Source organism: Salmo trutta, chromosome 8 (genome assembly GCF_901001165.1).
Source record: "Salmo trutta chromosome 8, fSalTru1.1, whole genome shotgun sequence".
NCBI lineage: Eukaryota > Metazoa > Chordata > Actinopteri > Salmoniformes > Salmonidae > Salmo > Salmo trutta.
This window is the reverse complement of record NC_042964.1, coordinates 7,550,182-7,564,725: the sequence shown is the minus strand read 5'-3', so window position 1 is coordinate 7,564,725 and position 14,544 is coordinate 7,550,182. Positions and strand designations below refer to the sequence as shown.

At 47.1% G+C, this 14,544-nt stretch overlaps 1 protein-coding gene across 5 annotated transcripts in view; it reads right to left on the bottom strand.

Annotated features, from left to right (window-relative positions):
- Window positions 1-14,544, bottom strand: part of LOC115198117 (TBC1 domain family member 14) — a 57,558-nt gene that overhangs the window by 5,140 nt on the left and 37,874 nt on the right. For 4 of the 5 annotated variants that reach the window (XM_029759811.1, XM_029759813.1, XM_029759815.1 and 1 more), the window contains 6 exons: window positions 14,334-14,461; window positions 9,250-9,332; window positions 8,040-8,264; window positions 7,462-7,533; window positions 7,099-7,193; window positions 2,081-2,152 (listed from right to left, as the gene is read on the bottom strand). In XM_029759811.1, the coding sequence (XP_029615671.1) occupies window positions 2,081-2,152; window positions 7,099-7,193; window positions 7,462-7,533; window positions 8,040-8,264; window positions 9,250-9,332; window positions 14,334-14,461 (675 nt within the window). The remainder of the gene's footprint in view (window positions 1-2,080; window positions 2,153-7,098; window positions 7,194-7,461; window positions 7,534-8,039; window positions 8,265-9,249; window positions 9,333-14,333; window positions 14,462-14,544) is intronic. The other variant, XM_029759816.1, reaches the window with a different exon arrangement.

Sequence of the window (14,544 nt, the reverse complement as noted above, 5' to 3'; positions counted from 1 at the left end):
CAGTAGCCTAGCCACGTCGACTCCTGCTACAGTAGCCTAGCCACGTCGACTCCTGCCTACAGTAGCCTAGCCACGTCGACTCCTGCTACAGTAGCCTAGCCACGTCGACTCCTGCTACAGTAGCCTAGCCACGTCGACTCCTGCTACAGTAGCCTAGCCACGTCGACTCCTGCTACAGTAGCCTAGCCACGTCGACTCCTGCTACAGTAGCCGAGCCACGTCGACTCCTGCTACAGTAGCCGAGCCATGTCGACTCCTGCTACAGTAGCCGAGCCCTGTTGATCAACTGCATGTCAGTACTGTGAACACAGAGGGAGGAGAGAGAGTGAGGTTTATTATTAGTAGTGGGGTGGTGTTGGGGGCATTTACTGGTTACCGGCTGGTGCTACAATATCATTTAGCAGAGTTATCCTTTAACTTAAATTCTCCATCTTTCAGTATTCCTTGGAGACGGTCATATTGACATAAGGTTAGTCCAGGAAGTGGAGACATGTCTCTACATGTTTCTCAGCATGGCTGTGGTGAGGTGGAGGTGTAAAAGCCACAGTACATCTCCAGCAGAGCATACTGGAAACTCATTTCATCAGACAAACCAGCCACAGCGGATCTTAGTAATGCGGTAGTTCTACTGTGTTCAAGGTTTAGAGAGAATGAGGACTTATTGATGACAGATGGAATCAAAAGAGAAAACCGGTTACGTCAGTGCTGCATTGGAATACACAGATGTTAGCACACAAACACCCACAAACACACAAACACCCACAAACACACAAACACCCACAAACACACAAACACCCACAAACACCCACACACCAGGGAAAGTACCAGGTGGGGTGGTCAAATGTATCAGAGGTAAAAGTTACTCATGATGGAGTAATGGAAGCCTGCCGCCCGTCTCTCTCCCCCTCCCTGGAGGCCTGCCGCCCGTCTCTCTCCCCCTCCCTGGAGGCCTGCCGCCCGTCTCTCTCCCCCTCCCTGGAGGCCTGCCGCCCGTCTCTCTCCCCCTCCCTGGAGGCCTGCCGCCCGTCTCTCTCCCCCTCCCTGGAGGCCTGCCGCCCGTCTCTCTCCCCCTCCCTGGAGGCCTGCCGCCCGTCTCTCTCCCCCTCCCTGGAGGCCTGCCGCCCGTCTCTCTCCCCCTCCCTGGAGGCCTGCCGCCCGTCTCTCTCCCCCTCCCTGGAGGCCTGCCGCCCGTCTCTCTCCCCCTCCCTGGAGGCCTGCCGCCCGTCTCTCTCCCCCTCCCTGGAGGCCTGCCGCCCGTCTCTCTCCCCCTCCCTGGAGGCCTGCCGCCCGTCTCTCTCCCCCTCCCTGGAGGCCTGCCGCCCGTCTCTCCCCCTCCCTGGAGGCCTGCCGCCCGTCTCTCCCCCTCCCTATGGAGGCCTGCCGCCCGTCTCTCCCCCTCCCTATGGAGGCCTGCCGCCCGTCTCTCCCCCTCCCTATGGAGGCCTGCCGCCCGTCTCTCTCCCTCTCTATGGAGGCCTGCCGCCCGTCTCTCTCCCCCTCCCTATGGAGGCCTGCCGCCCGTCTCTCTCCCCCTCCCTATGGAGGCCTGCCGCCCGTCTCTCTCCCCCTCCATGGAGGCCTGCCGCCCGTCTCCCCCTCTTTATGGTGTCCTGCTGCTCGCCTCTCCCACACTACACATACTGGCTGTTTACATAGAGCAGTGTCCCAAATGGTATTCTATTCCCTAGATAGTGTAATACTTTGACCAGTACCCATATGGCTCTAGTGGAAAGTAGTGCACTGTCTAGGGAATAGGGCACCATTCGGATCTCACCCGTAGGCTAACGTTGGACTCCGAGCCAGTCTGTTTATAGCCTAAGGTCCAATGTGTTTCTATCACCTTCCACCATAGGAAAGAGAGAAGCAATGGTTTCTGATAAAACGGTCATCATTTGGCCTTAAGGACCCTTGTGCTTCCAAAGAAAAGCACCAATATACATCACTGTTCAGGGCCATTACCACTGATACACTATGCAGATACACACGAAGGCCGACGAGGAATTCATCAAGTGTGTGAGCTTATGTTATGAAGTAGGAACGTACGTGTGTGTGTGTGTGTGTGTGTGCTACTACTACTTACGTAGCCCACGTCTGGCCTATAGCAGGTGTATGCTCCTAGAATGCTGTGCAGCACGTCGTAGTACGGACCTCCCTGTCAAAACACAGGTGATATTTTAACTATTACAACACATACACTTACATTTTAGTCATTTAGCAGACGCTCTTATCCAGAGCCACTTACAGTTGGTGCATCTTAAGACAGCTAGGTGAGACAACCACATATCAGTCATAGAAAGTACATGTTCCCTCTAAGTAGCTATTAGCAAAGTCAGTGCAAGTAGGAAAAGTGCATATATATTTATAAACTCAGCAAAAAAAGAAAAGTCCCCCTTTTCAGTACCCTGTCTTTCAAAGATACAGTTGAAGTCGGAAGTTTACATACACTTAGGTTGGAGTCATTAAAACTCGTTTTTCAACCACTCCACACATTTCTTGTTAACAAACTATAGTTTTGGCAGGTCGGTTAGGACATCTACTTTGTGCATGACACAAGTCATTTTTCCAACAATTGTTTACAGACAGATTATTTCACTGTATCACAATTCCAGTGGGTCAGAAGTTTACACACACTAGTTGACTGTGCCTTCAAACAGCTTGAAAAATTCTAGAAAATGATGTCACGGCTTTAAAAGCTTCTGATAGGATAATTGACATCATTTGAGTCAATTGGAGGTGTATCTGTGGATGTATTTCAAGGCCTACCTTGAACCTCAGTGCCTCTTTGCTTGACATCATGGGAAAATCAAAAGAAATCAGCCAAGACTTCAGAAAAAAGATTGTAGACCCCCACAAGCCTGGTTCATCCTTCGGAGCAATTTCCAAACGCCTGAAGGTACCATGTTCATCTGTACAAACAATAGTACGCAAGTATAAACACCATGGGACCACGCAGCCATCATACTGCTCAGGAAGGAGACACGTTCTGTCTCCTAGAGATGAACGTACCTTGGTGCAAAATGCGCAAATCAATCCCAGAACAACAGCAAAAGACCTTGTGAAGACGCTGGAGGAAACAGGCACAAGTCTATCGACATAACCTGAACAGCTGATCGTCCTCGCAGTGGCAGACCACGTCTAACAACACCTGCACAGGATTGGTACATCCGAACATCACACCTGCAGGACAGGTACAGGATGACAACAACAACTGCCCAAGTTACACCAGAAACGCACAATCCCTTCATCAGTGCTCAGACTGTCTGCAATAGGCTGAGAGAGGCTGGACTGAGGGCTTGTAGGCCTGTTGTATGGCAGGTCCTCACCAGACATCACCGGCAACAATGTCGCCTATGGGCACAAACCCATCGTCTCTGGACCAGACAGGACTGGCAAAAAGTGCTCTTCACTGATGAGTCGAGATTTTGTCTCACCAGGGGTGATAGTCGGATTCGCGTTTATCGTCGAAGGAATGAGCGTTATACCGAGGCCTGTACTCTGGAGCGGGATCGATTTGGAGGTGGAGTGTCCGTCATGGTCTGGAGCGGTGTGCATCATCGGACTGAGCTTGTTGTCATTGCAGGCAATCTCGACGCTGTGGATTACAGGGAAGACACCCTCCTCCCTCATGTGGTACCCTTCCTGCAGGCTCATCCAGACATGACCCTCCAGCATGACAATGCCACCAGCCATACTGCTCGATCTATGCGTGATTTCCTGCAAGACAGGAATGTCAATGTTCTGCCATGGCCAGCGAAGAGCCCGGATCACAATCCCATTGAGCACGTCTGGGACCTGTTGGATCGGAGGGTGAGGGCCAGAGCCATTCCCCCCTGAAATGTCCGGGAACTTGCAGGTGCCTTGGTGGAAGAGTGGGGTAACATCTCACAGCAAGAACTGTCAAATCTGGTGCAGTCCATGAGGGAGAGATGCACTGCAGTACTTAATGCAGCTGGTGGCCACACCAGATACTGACTGTTACTTTTGATTTTGACCCGCCTTTCGTTCAGAGACACATTATTTAATTTCTGTTAGTCACATGTCTGTGGAACTTCTTCAGTTTTCCGTCTGTTGTTGAATCTTATGTTCATACAAATATTTACACACGTTAAGTTTGCTGAAAATAAACGCAGTTGACAATGAGAGGATGTTTATTTTTTTGCTGAGTTTACATAGGCGTACAGAGGCCCATTATCAGCAACCGCCACTCCTGTGTTCCAATGGCACGTTGTGTTAGCTAATCCAAGTTGATCATTTTAAAAAGGCTAATTGATCATTAGAAAACCCTTTTGGAATTATGTTAGAACAGCTGAAAACTGTTGGGCTGATTAAAGAAGCAATAAAACTGGCCTTCTTCAGACTAGTTGAGTATCTGGAGCATCAGCATTTGTGGGTTGGATTACAGGCTCAAAATGGCCAGAAACAAAGAATTTTCTTCTGAAACTCATCAGTCTATTCTTGTTCTGAGAAACTAAGGCTATTCCATGCGAGAAATTGCCAAGAAACTGAAAATCTTATACAACGCTGTGGACTACTCACTTCACAGAACAGCGCAAACTGGCACTAACCAGAATAGAAAGAGGAGTGGGAGGCCCCGGTGCACAACTGAGCAAGAGGACAAGTACATTAGAGTGTCTAGTTTGAGAGACAGACGCCTCACAAGTTCTCAACTGGCAGCTTCATTAAATAGTACCCGCAAAACACCAGTCTCAACGTCAACAGTGAAGAGGCGACTCCGGGATGCTGGCCTTCCGCTTGAATTCTAAATAAATCAATCACAGACAGTGTCACCAGAAATGCACCCCCACACCATAACACCACCTCCTCCATGCTTCACGATGGGAACCACGCATGCAGAGATCATCCGTTCAACTACTCTGTGTCGAACAAAGACATGGCAGTTGGAACCAAAAAATATCAAATTTGGACTCATCAGACCAGCGGACATATTTCTACTGATCTAATGTCCACTGCTCGTGTTTCTTGGCCCAAGCAAGTCTCTTCTTATTATTGGTGTCCTTTAGTAGTGGTTTCTTTGCAGCAATTCGACCATGAAGGCCTGATTCACACAGTCTACTCTGAACAGTTGATGATGAGATGTGTCTGTTACTTGAACTCTGTGAAGAATTTATTTGGCCTGCAATCTTAGGTGCAGCTTATCCTCAGAGACAACTCTGGGTCTTCCTTTCCTGTGGCAGTCCTCATGAGAGCCAGTTTCATCATCACTTGATGGTTTTTGCAACTGCATTTGAAGAAACTTTTAAAGTTGTTAATGTTCTGGATTGACTGACCTTCATGTCTAAAAGTAATGGTGACTGTTATTTCTCTTTGTTAATTTGAGCTGTTCTTGCCATAATGTGAACTTGGTCTTTTACCAAATAAGGCTATCTTCTGTATAACACCTCTACCTTGTCCCAACACAATTGATCAGCTCAAACACATTAAGAAGGGGGGGAAAAATCCACAAATTAACTTTTAACAAGGCACACCTGTTAATTGAAATGCATTCCAGGTGACTACCTCATGAAGCTGGTTGAGAGAATGTCAAGAGTGTGCAAAGCTGTCAAGGCAAAGGGTGGCTACTTTGAATAATTTTTGTAATACTTTTTTGGTTACTACATTATTTCATAGTTTTGATGTCTTCACTATTATTCTACAATGTAGAAAATAGTAAAAATAAAGAAAAACCTTTGAATGATTAGGTGAGTTCAAACTTTTGACTGGTACTTTTTTTGAGATACCGGAGGTAGCAGAACGGAGTACTCTGGTTGGGATGTAGGGTTTGAGCATAGCCTGAAGGTGAGGACGGGAAGTTCCCCAACATTGACTGTCGCAACACAACAACAATCTCACCCACACACCGAGATAGGTGACGTTCACATAACCACTAACGAGAGCAAGGTATACTGACCAAAAATATAAAACGCAATAATTTTACTGAATTACAGTTTCTATAAGGAAATCAGTCAATTGAAATCAATTAATTTGGCCTTATCTTAATTCACTGTATATCGATTTTTCTATTGTTATTGACTGTACTTTTGTTTATCCCATGTGTAACTCTGTTGTTTTTTGTCGCACTGCTTTGCTTTATCTTGGCCAGGTCGCAGTTGTAAATGACAACTTGTTCTCAACTGACCTACCTGGTTAAATAAAGGTGAAATAAAAAATAAAAAAAGATTTGGATTTCACATGATTGGGCAGGGGTGCAGCCTGGGAGGGCATAGGCCCACCCACTTGGGAGCCAGGCCCAGCCAATCAGAATGAGTTTGAGTTTTTCCCCTACAAAAGGACATTATTACAGACAAAAATACTCCTCAGTTTCATCAGCTGTCCGGATGGCTGGTCTCAGACGATCCCGCAGGTGAAGAATCTGGATGTGGTGTCCTGGGCTGGCATGGTTACATGCGGTCTGCGGTTGTGAGGCCGTTAGACGTACTGCCAAATTCTCTAAAACGGATGCGGCTTATAGTAGAGAAATGAACATTCAATTCTCTAGCAACAGTTCTGGAGGACATCCCTGCAGTCAGCATGCCATAGGAATGCCCCCTCAAAATTTGAGATGTCTGTGGCATTGTGTTGTGACAAAAAACTGCACATTTTAGCCTTTTATTGTCCCCAGCACAAGGTGGACCTGTGTAATGATCATGCTGTTTAACCAGCTTCTTGATATGCCAAACCTGTCACGTGGATGGATTTTCTTGGCAAAGGAGAAATGCTCACTAACAGGGATGCAAACAAATTTGTGCACAAAAATTAAAAGAAATAAGCTTTTTTTTCTGGGATCGTTGATTTGAGCTCATGGACCAACACTTCACATGTTGCATTTATATTTTTTGTTCAGTATAGAGATAGATTAATTTAGTCGACTAATATCTTAATAATAAAAACCATTTAGCCAACGCTTTTATCCAAAGCAACTTACAGTTATGCGTGCATACAGTTTATGTACAGGTGGTCACGGGAATTGAACTCACTGTCCTGGTGTTGCAAGCGCCATGCTCACCAACTGAGCTATAGAGGACCACAACTGAATACAGAGTGGACACAGAGAAACTCGATGATGTCATTAACAGTTGTGGTTGTTGTCCAACCACTGACCTGTTGGAAGATACAGAGATGGGGAAATGTTCTGGAGATGTCCAGCTTGATCAGCTCCAGACTGTCCTCTCTGTCCGCCAGAGATGAACCTGCATCTACACCCACACACCCACACACACACACACACACACACACACATTAGAAACACATTGAAACATTCAACAATCACACACTTCCTTTAACCAACTCTTATATTTCCCAAACCTTCTGTAGGATTTTTTTTAGATTCAATGCGATTCAGATTTAAATTCTCAGTCCTTTGTGAGGGAGGTCAAACGTTTCCAATAGCACTTCAGAGAAAGAAGGGGATAAAGATGGAGAGACGAAGGGAGATGAAAGAGAAAAGAGTCTGTCCTTATCTACCTTCAGTCACTGGTTCTGTAGGCATAGACTTCCACTTGTCCCTGGCCCTGGCCAGACAGATGTTGTACAGCTCTGTGGAAGAATACATCACAACATTGATCACTATGTGCATACACACACTCTAAAACCTGCCATTGAACACCCTGTTGCTACAATTAACATGGAAGTAAACCACAGCATTACTGTCATAGTCCCTCTATCTAAAAGCCTTCCGCTGCAGCACATCAGGTCTGAACAGCCTCGAGGTCTTCTCTCCAGTACCAACGAGCTATTCAGTCTGAGTGGTGCTGTGCTTATCTACTGGACTTGTCCTAGACCCTACTGCTCTCTAGTGAGAATAACTGAGGAGAGAGAGAGGTGTGTGTGTGTGTGTGTGATATATGATCCCATTTGGTTTGGATGTAACAGACAAATGGGCCACCAGAGGGGGTGGTTTTTCAATGAGTCATGCTGAAATTGAGACCTCTGGTATCTTCAGTATTCTAAGTCCTCTTTTTCCACACACACACACAAAGGCGATATGGGTTGTGTATAATTCAGTAGCCACTCTCAGGCCTACAGTGAGGTGTGTGTCCTACCGTGAGTGATGTTGAGCTCGTTGCCCACCGCCAGGCTCCAGACCTTGCCCCTGACACTAGGGGGCACGCCCTGCCACCAGAGGTCCCTGACCCGCCGAGAGTTACACATGGTGCTCCAGTTGGGTAAAATCTCCTGGTTCCAGGTCTGGGCAGCGTTGCCGATGCTCTCTTCCACCTTACACCTGAGCTCCAGCTGCTTCCTCCTCTTCTGGGCCTCCTTGAGCTCTACGGAGGCAGGGAGGGGAGCGAGGCAGGGAGGGGAACGAGGCAGAGAGGGGAACGAGGCAGAGAGGGGAACGAGGCAGAGAGGGGAACGAGGCAGAGAGGGGAACGAGGCAGAGAGGGGAACGAGGCAGAGAGGGGAACGAGGCAGAGAGAGGAGCGAGGCAGAGAGAGGAGCAAGGCAGAGAGGGGAACGAGGCAGAGAGGGGAACAAGGCAGAGAGAGGAGCGAGGCAGAGAGAGGAGCGAGGCAGAGAGAGGAGCGAGGCAGAGAGGGGAACGAGGCAGAGAGGGGAACGAGGCAGAGAGGGGAACGAGGCAGAGAGGGGAACGAGGCAGAGAGGGGAACGAGGCAGAGAGGGGAACGAGGCAGAGAGAAGAGCGAGGCAGAGAGGGGAACGAGGCAGAGAGAGGAGCGAGGCAGAGAGGGGAACGAGGCAGAGAGGGGAGCGAGGCAGAGAGAGGAGCGAGGCAGAGAGGGGAACGAGGCAGAGAGAGGAGCGAGGCAGAGAGAGGAGCGAGGCAGAGAGAGGAGCGAGGCAGAGAGAGGAGCGAGGCAGAGAGAAGAGACAGATGACATTATCTATTACATTACCATGATATACTGTCCTTCTAGGACCACTGATCTGCAGGGATGTCATGGCTGTGAAACAGTACAGTGGGAACCAATCCAGTCAGTTTTCATGACGGAGCGAGGACAAGAAATGGCAGCTATTATAAAAGTATCGAAGGCTGCTTTTACACAGGCAGCCCAATTCGGATACTGTTTCCACTTTTTTTCCCCCAATCACATCAGCTCTTTTGGCAAAAGATCAGAATTGGGCTGCCTGTGTAAACGTAGCCTAAAGAGCTGGAGAAGTGGAAAGGCATCCATGTTCCTTTTGACTATGAGTGGTCATGACAGATAGGAGCACTTCGAGCCCTGGGAGAGGGAATGTCCCTATGAAAGAGGTATGATCCAGATGAATTAATAAATCATGAACAGTCACCTCTTTTCTTGGCCTGGGCCACCATCTCCTCATACTGTTGTCTGTGTTTCTGGGCCTCCTCCGCAGGCTTGGCTGGCAGATTACTGCAACACACACACACACACACATTGTAGTGAGTGATTGTGTGCGTGGTTTGAACTTGGTGCCTTGCATTATTCATGGGGTTTGAGCTGCTGGTGTATTGGTGGAAAAGGCAGGTAATGGAAAGAATGAGTGAGTGAGTGAGTGAGTGAGTGAGGGATGGATGGAGAGGGGAGGGGGTGGAGAGAGACCTTGAGTGACCTTGGCCTGGTCTCAGATGATTGCTTCACTAAGCCAACCCTCCTGTTGATCTGACACATCCTAACCCACACCTTACACTTGAACCTCTAAATACTCTATATGTTTACCATTTGTTTGCATGACATGCTTTCACTCAGAAAATGTGTGTACACAGCAGAGGAGAGACAGAGAGCGAGCGAGAGACAGAGAGCGAGAGAGACAGAGCGAGAGAAGAGAGGAGAGACAGAAGAGAGAGAGAGAGCGAGTGAGCGAGACAGAGCGAGAGAGAGACAGAAGAGACAGAATAGAGAGAGAGAGAGAGAGAGAGAGAGAATAGAGGAGAGAGAAGAGAGAGAGAGAGAGAGAAGAGAGGAGAGAGACTAGAGAGAGAGAGAAGAGAGAGAGAGAAGAGAGGAGAGAGAATAGAGAGAGAAAAGAGAGGAGAGACAGAATAGAGAGAGAGAGAAGAGAGGAGAGACAGAATAGAGAGAGGAGAGAGAGAGAGAGACACTAAACTCTCCGCAGCCTCTAACTAAACTACCTCTCATATGAGTTAGGAAACCACATGGGTTAGTTCGTCTGGCATGAAGGAGACAGAATGATACAGGGAAGACAGACGAGAGAAGAGAGAGACAGAGACAGACAGAGAGAGAAAGAGGGAGACAGAGACAGACAGAGACAAAGTACAGGCTCAGTGAGCACAGCCTTGCCACTGAGAAGGGTAGACACAGGAAAACCTGGCTCCCTGTAGAGGAAAGGCTGTGCAACCACTGCACAACAGCAGAACCTGAGACGGAGCTGAATTTCCTGACAAAATGTCAAAAATATAAAACAATTACAGTGTAATTTCCCCAAATGTGAAACCCTTATTCAAGGTTTCAAAGACCTCTCTGATGACAATAGGCTACCCGTCCTGTTGGGGGAGGACGCAGAGCACTGTGGGTTGGCAGCGCACTACATTGCTGCCTGCCATAAGATGAGGGACAGTGTCTGACAGACCAACCAACCTGCACATGTCCTCTATGCTTATTGTTATTGTTCAATGTGTGGTTATTTTGATCCTTGATTATTGCTGTTACTGTAGTCCCACTGACAATATTGATTCTTATTATTTTCATATTGTAAATATCCAAAGTAAGCTTTGGCAATATGTTCAGTCGTGGCCAACAGTTGAGAATAACACAAATATTAATTTTCAAAGTGTGCTGCCTCAGTTTGTATGATGACAATTTGCATATACTCCAGAATGTTATGAAGAGTGATCATATGAATTGCAATTAATTGCAAAGTTCCTCTTTGCCATGCAAATGAACTGAATCCCCCCAAAAACATTTCTACTGCATTTCAGCCCTGCCACAAAAGGACCAGCTGACATCATGTCAGTGTTTCTCTCGTTAACACAGGTGTGAGTGTTGACAAGGACAAGGCTAGAGATCACTCTGTCATGCTGATTGAGTTCGAATAACAGACTGGAAGCTTCAAAAGGAGGGTTGTGCTTGGAATCATTGTTCTTCCTCTGTCAACCATGGTTACCTGCAAGGAAACACGTGCCGTCATCATTGTTTTGCACAAAAAGGGCTTCACAGGCAAGCATATTGCTGCCAGTAAGATTGCACCTAAATCAACCATTTATTGGATAATCAAGAACTTCAAGGAGAGCGGTTCAATTGTTGACCAGGTGAAGGCTTCAGGGCGCCCAAGAAAGTCCAGCAAGCGCCAGGACCATCTCCTTTTCTCTGATGAATCCCCTTTCCAATTGTTTGGGGCATCTGGAAAAAGCTTGTCCGGAAAAGACACGGTGAGCGCTACCATCAGTCCTGTATCATGCCAACAGTAAAGCATCCTGAGACCATTCATGTGTGGGGTTGCTTCTCAGCCAAGGGAGTGGGATCACTCACAATTTTGCCTAAGAACACAGCCATGAATAAAGAATGGTACCAACACATCCTCTGAGGGCAACTTCCCCAACCATCCAGGAACAGTTTGGTGACGAACAATGCCTTTTCCAGCATGATGGAGCACCTTGCCATAAGGCAAAAGTGATAACTAAGTGGCTCGGGGAACAAAACATAAATATTTTGGGTCCATGGCCAGGAAACTCCCCAGACCTTAATCCCATTGAGAACTTGTGGTCAATCCTCAAGAGGCGGGTGGACAAACAAAAACCCACAAATTCTGACAAACTCCAAGCATTGATTATGCAAGAATGGGCTGCCATCAGTCAGGATGTGGCCCAGAAGTTAATTGACAGCATGCCAGGGCAGATTGCAGAGGTCTTGAAAAAGAAGGGTCAACACTGCAAATATTGACTCTTTGCATCAACTTCATGTAATTGTCAATTAAAGCATTTGACACTTATGAAATGCTTGTAATTATACTTCAGTATGCCATAGTAACATCTGACAAAAATATCTAAAGACACTGAGGCAGCAGACTTTGTGAAAATTAATATTTGTGTCATTCTCAAAACTTTTGGCCACGACTGTACATTGTTAGTCATGCCAATAAAGCAAAATGAATTGAGACAGACAGACAGACAGACAGACAGACAGACAGACAGACAGACAGACAGACAGACAGACAGACAGACAGACAGACAGACAGACAGACAGACATACACGGAGTATACCAAACATTAGGATGCGACTCTAATGATGACTTGGAAAAAGTTGCATGAAAGGCATGAGCTCTGCTTTGTGCAGGGTTGCACACGCCTTCGAATTTCCCGGCAGCATCCTCTTTGTGTGGCCGTAATGCCCACTAAAAAAATCCATGCCTTTTGCGGACAGTGGTCCTTGTGCCGAATATAATCATTATAATTCTCTTCTCCCGGCTGCGTGCTCCGAAGCATCTCTTACTCACATGGCTCTCTCTCATATCTCAATTCTTATTAGCCAATGCCCGTCACGTGATCGGGTTCTTCTCACAGGCTACAAGTGAAGACAGACACGTCGGGGACGCAACTGCCACATCCTTATCGAAATCCGAGGGGCAAATTGAAGATATTGGAAGAACTGTCCACATGCACTTTATCAGCCAACAAGATGAGTAGGCCTAACAAACAGAAAAAGCACTAGCCTATGTCAATCTACTATCCCCCATAGTACAAAAGTCGACGTATTCTGTGTGAGAAAGAAATATTCCAAGCATAGTCTGGGACAGTTGTGGGAGGCGACAGATCCCAAATTAATACAAACACCAGCATCAAAAAAACTTTTAAAAGCAATGAGGCTGATGCAACAGATCTAAACTTTTAGCTTAAAATGTTAAACTATTAGGCTATTTCTTCACATCGTAAGCGCAGCAATCGCACACGGCAGTAGGCTATAAGAGCTAATGTTCCAAAATGCAATCAATGATTAGAGGGACAACAGAGTGCTGAGTACCAGGCAGTTAGCAAGTTTGGTAGGCTACTAATGACCAGCAGCAGCATCAGAGCTTGGAGAAGCCTAATTACCATGACTAAACGGTCACATGGAATGAGACTGCCGTCATGACTACCGGTTACCGTAACAGCCCTACACCTGGCACCCTACTACCATACGCCGTTCAAAGGTCCTTCAATCTTGTCCATTCACCCTTTGAATGGTGCACACACACACACACACACACACAGACACAAAATCCATGTCTCAATTGTCTCAAGGCTTAAAAATCCTTCTTTAACCTGTCTCCTCCCCTTCATCTACACTGATTGAAGTGGATTTAACAAGTGACATCAACAAGGGATCACAGCTTTCACCTGGTCAGTTGTACCTCATGGAAAACTCAGTGAATACTCCTGCTGTGGTTTTATGACTGTACAGAATCAATAAACAGTTTGTTTGAAAGCCCCCATCTTTCCTTCAATAATGCCCAGAGCCAGGTAATACCAGAGGACATGAGACTGTATAAGAGGGTCCTATGTGTGTGTGTCTGTGTGTGTGAAACATGTCTAGTATAAGTGTGTGTGTGTGTGTGTGTGTGAGAACCATGTCTAGTATAAGTGTGTGTGTGTGTGTACCATGTCTAGTATAAGTGTGTGTGTGTGTGTGTGTGTGTGAGAACCATGTCTAGTATAAGTGTGTGTGTGTGTGTGTGTGTGTGTGTACCATGTCTAGTATAAGTGTGTGTGTGTGTGTGTACCATGTCTAGTATAAGTGTGTGTGTACCATGTCTAGTATAAGTGTGTGTGTGTGTGTGTGTGTGTGTGTGTACCATGTCTAGTATAAGTGTGTGTGTGTGTGTGTACCATGTCTAGTATAAGTGTGTGTGTGTGTGTGTGTGTGTACCATGTCTAGTATAAGTGTGTGTGTGTGTGTGTGTGTGTGTGTGTGTACCATGTCTAGTATAAGTGTGTGTGTGTGTGTGTGTGTGTGTGTGTGTGTGTGTGTGAACCCTGTCTAGTATGTGTGTGTGTGTGTGTGTGTATGTGTGTGAGAACCCTGTCTAGTGTGTGTGTGAGTGTGAGAACCCTGTCTAGTGTGTGTGTGTGTGTGAACCCTGTCTAGTGTAAGTGTGTGTGTGTGTTACGTACACAGGGCGAGCCTCCAGTATAAGTGTGTGTGTGTGTGTGTGTGTGTGTGTGTGTGTGTGTGTGTGTGTGTGTGTGTGTGTGTGTGTGTGTGACGTACGCAGGGCGAGCCTCCAGTATAAGTGTGTGTGTGTGTGTGTGTGTGTGTGTGTTACGTACGCAGGGCGAGCCTCCAGTATAAGTGTGTGTGTGTGTGTGTGTTACGTACGCAGGGCGAGCCTCCAGTATAAGTGTGTGTGTGTGTGTGTGTGTTAACTACGCAGGGCGAGCCTCCAGTATAAGTGTGTGTGTGTGTGTGTGTGTTACGTACGCAGGGCGAGCCTCCAGTATAAGTGCTGTGGTGGAGTTGGGCTCAAAGTCCAGGTTCTTCCTGACACTCTGTCTAGGAGACGGGGGACTGTGTCCAGGTCCAGCTCTGCTAGTCTTACTTTCATATTCCTAGAACAGACACAAAAACACACACTCAACACATAATACACACACAAACACACTTACCTCACGCGTACAATGCAATTATCAGA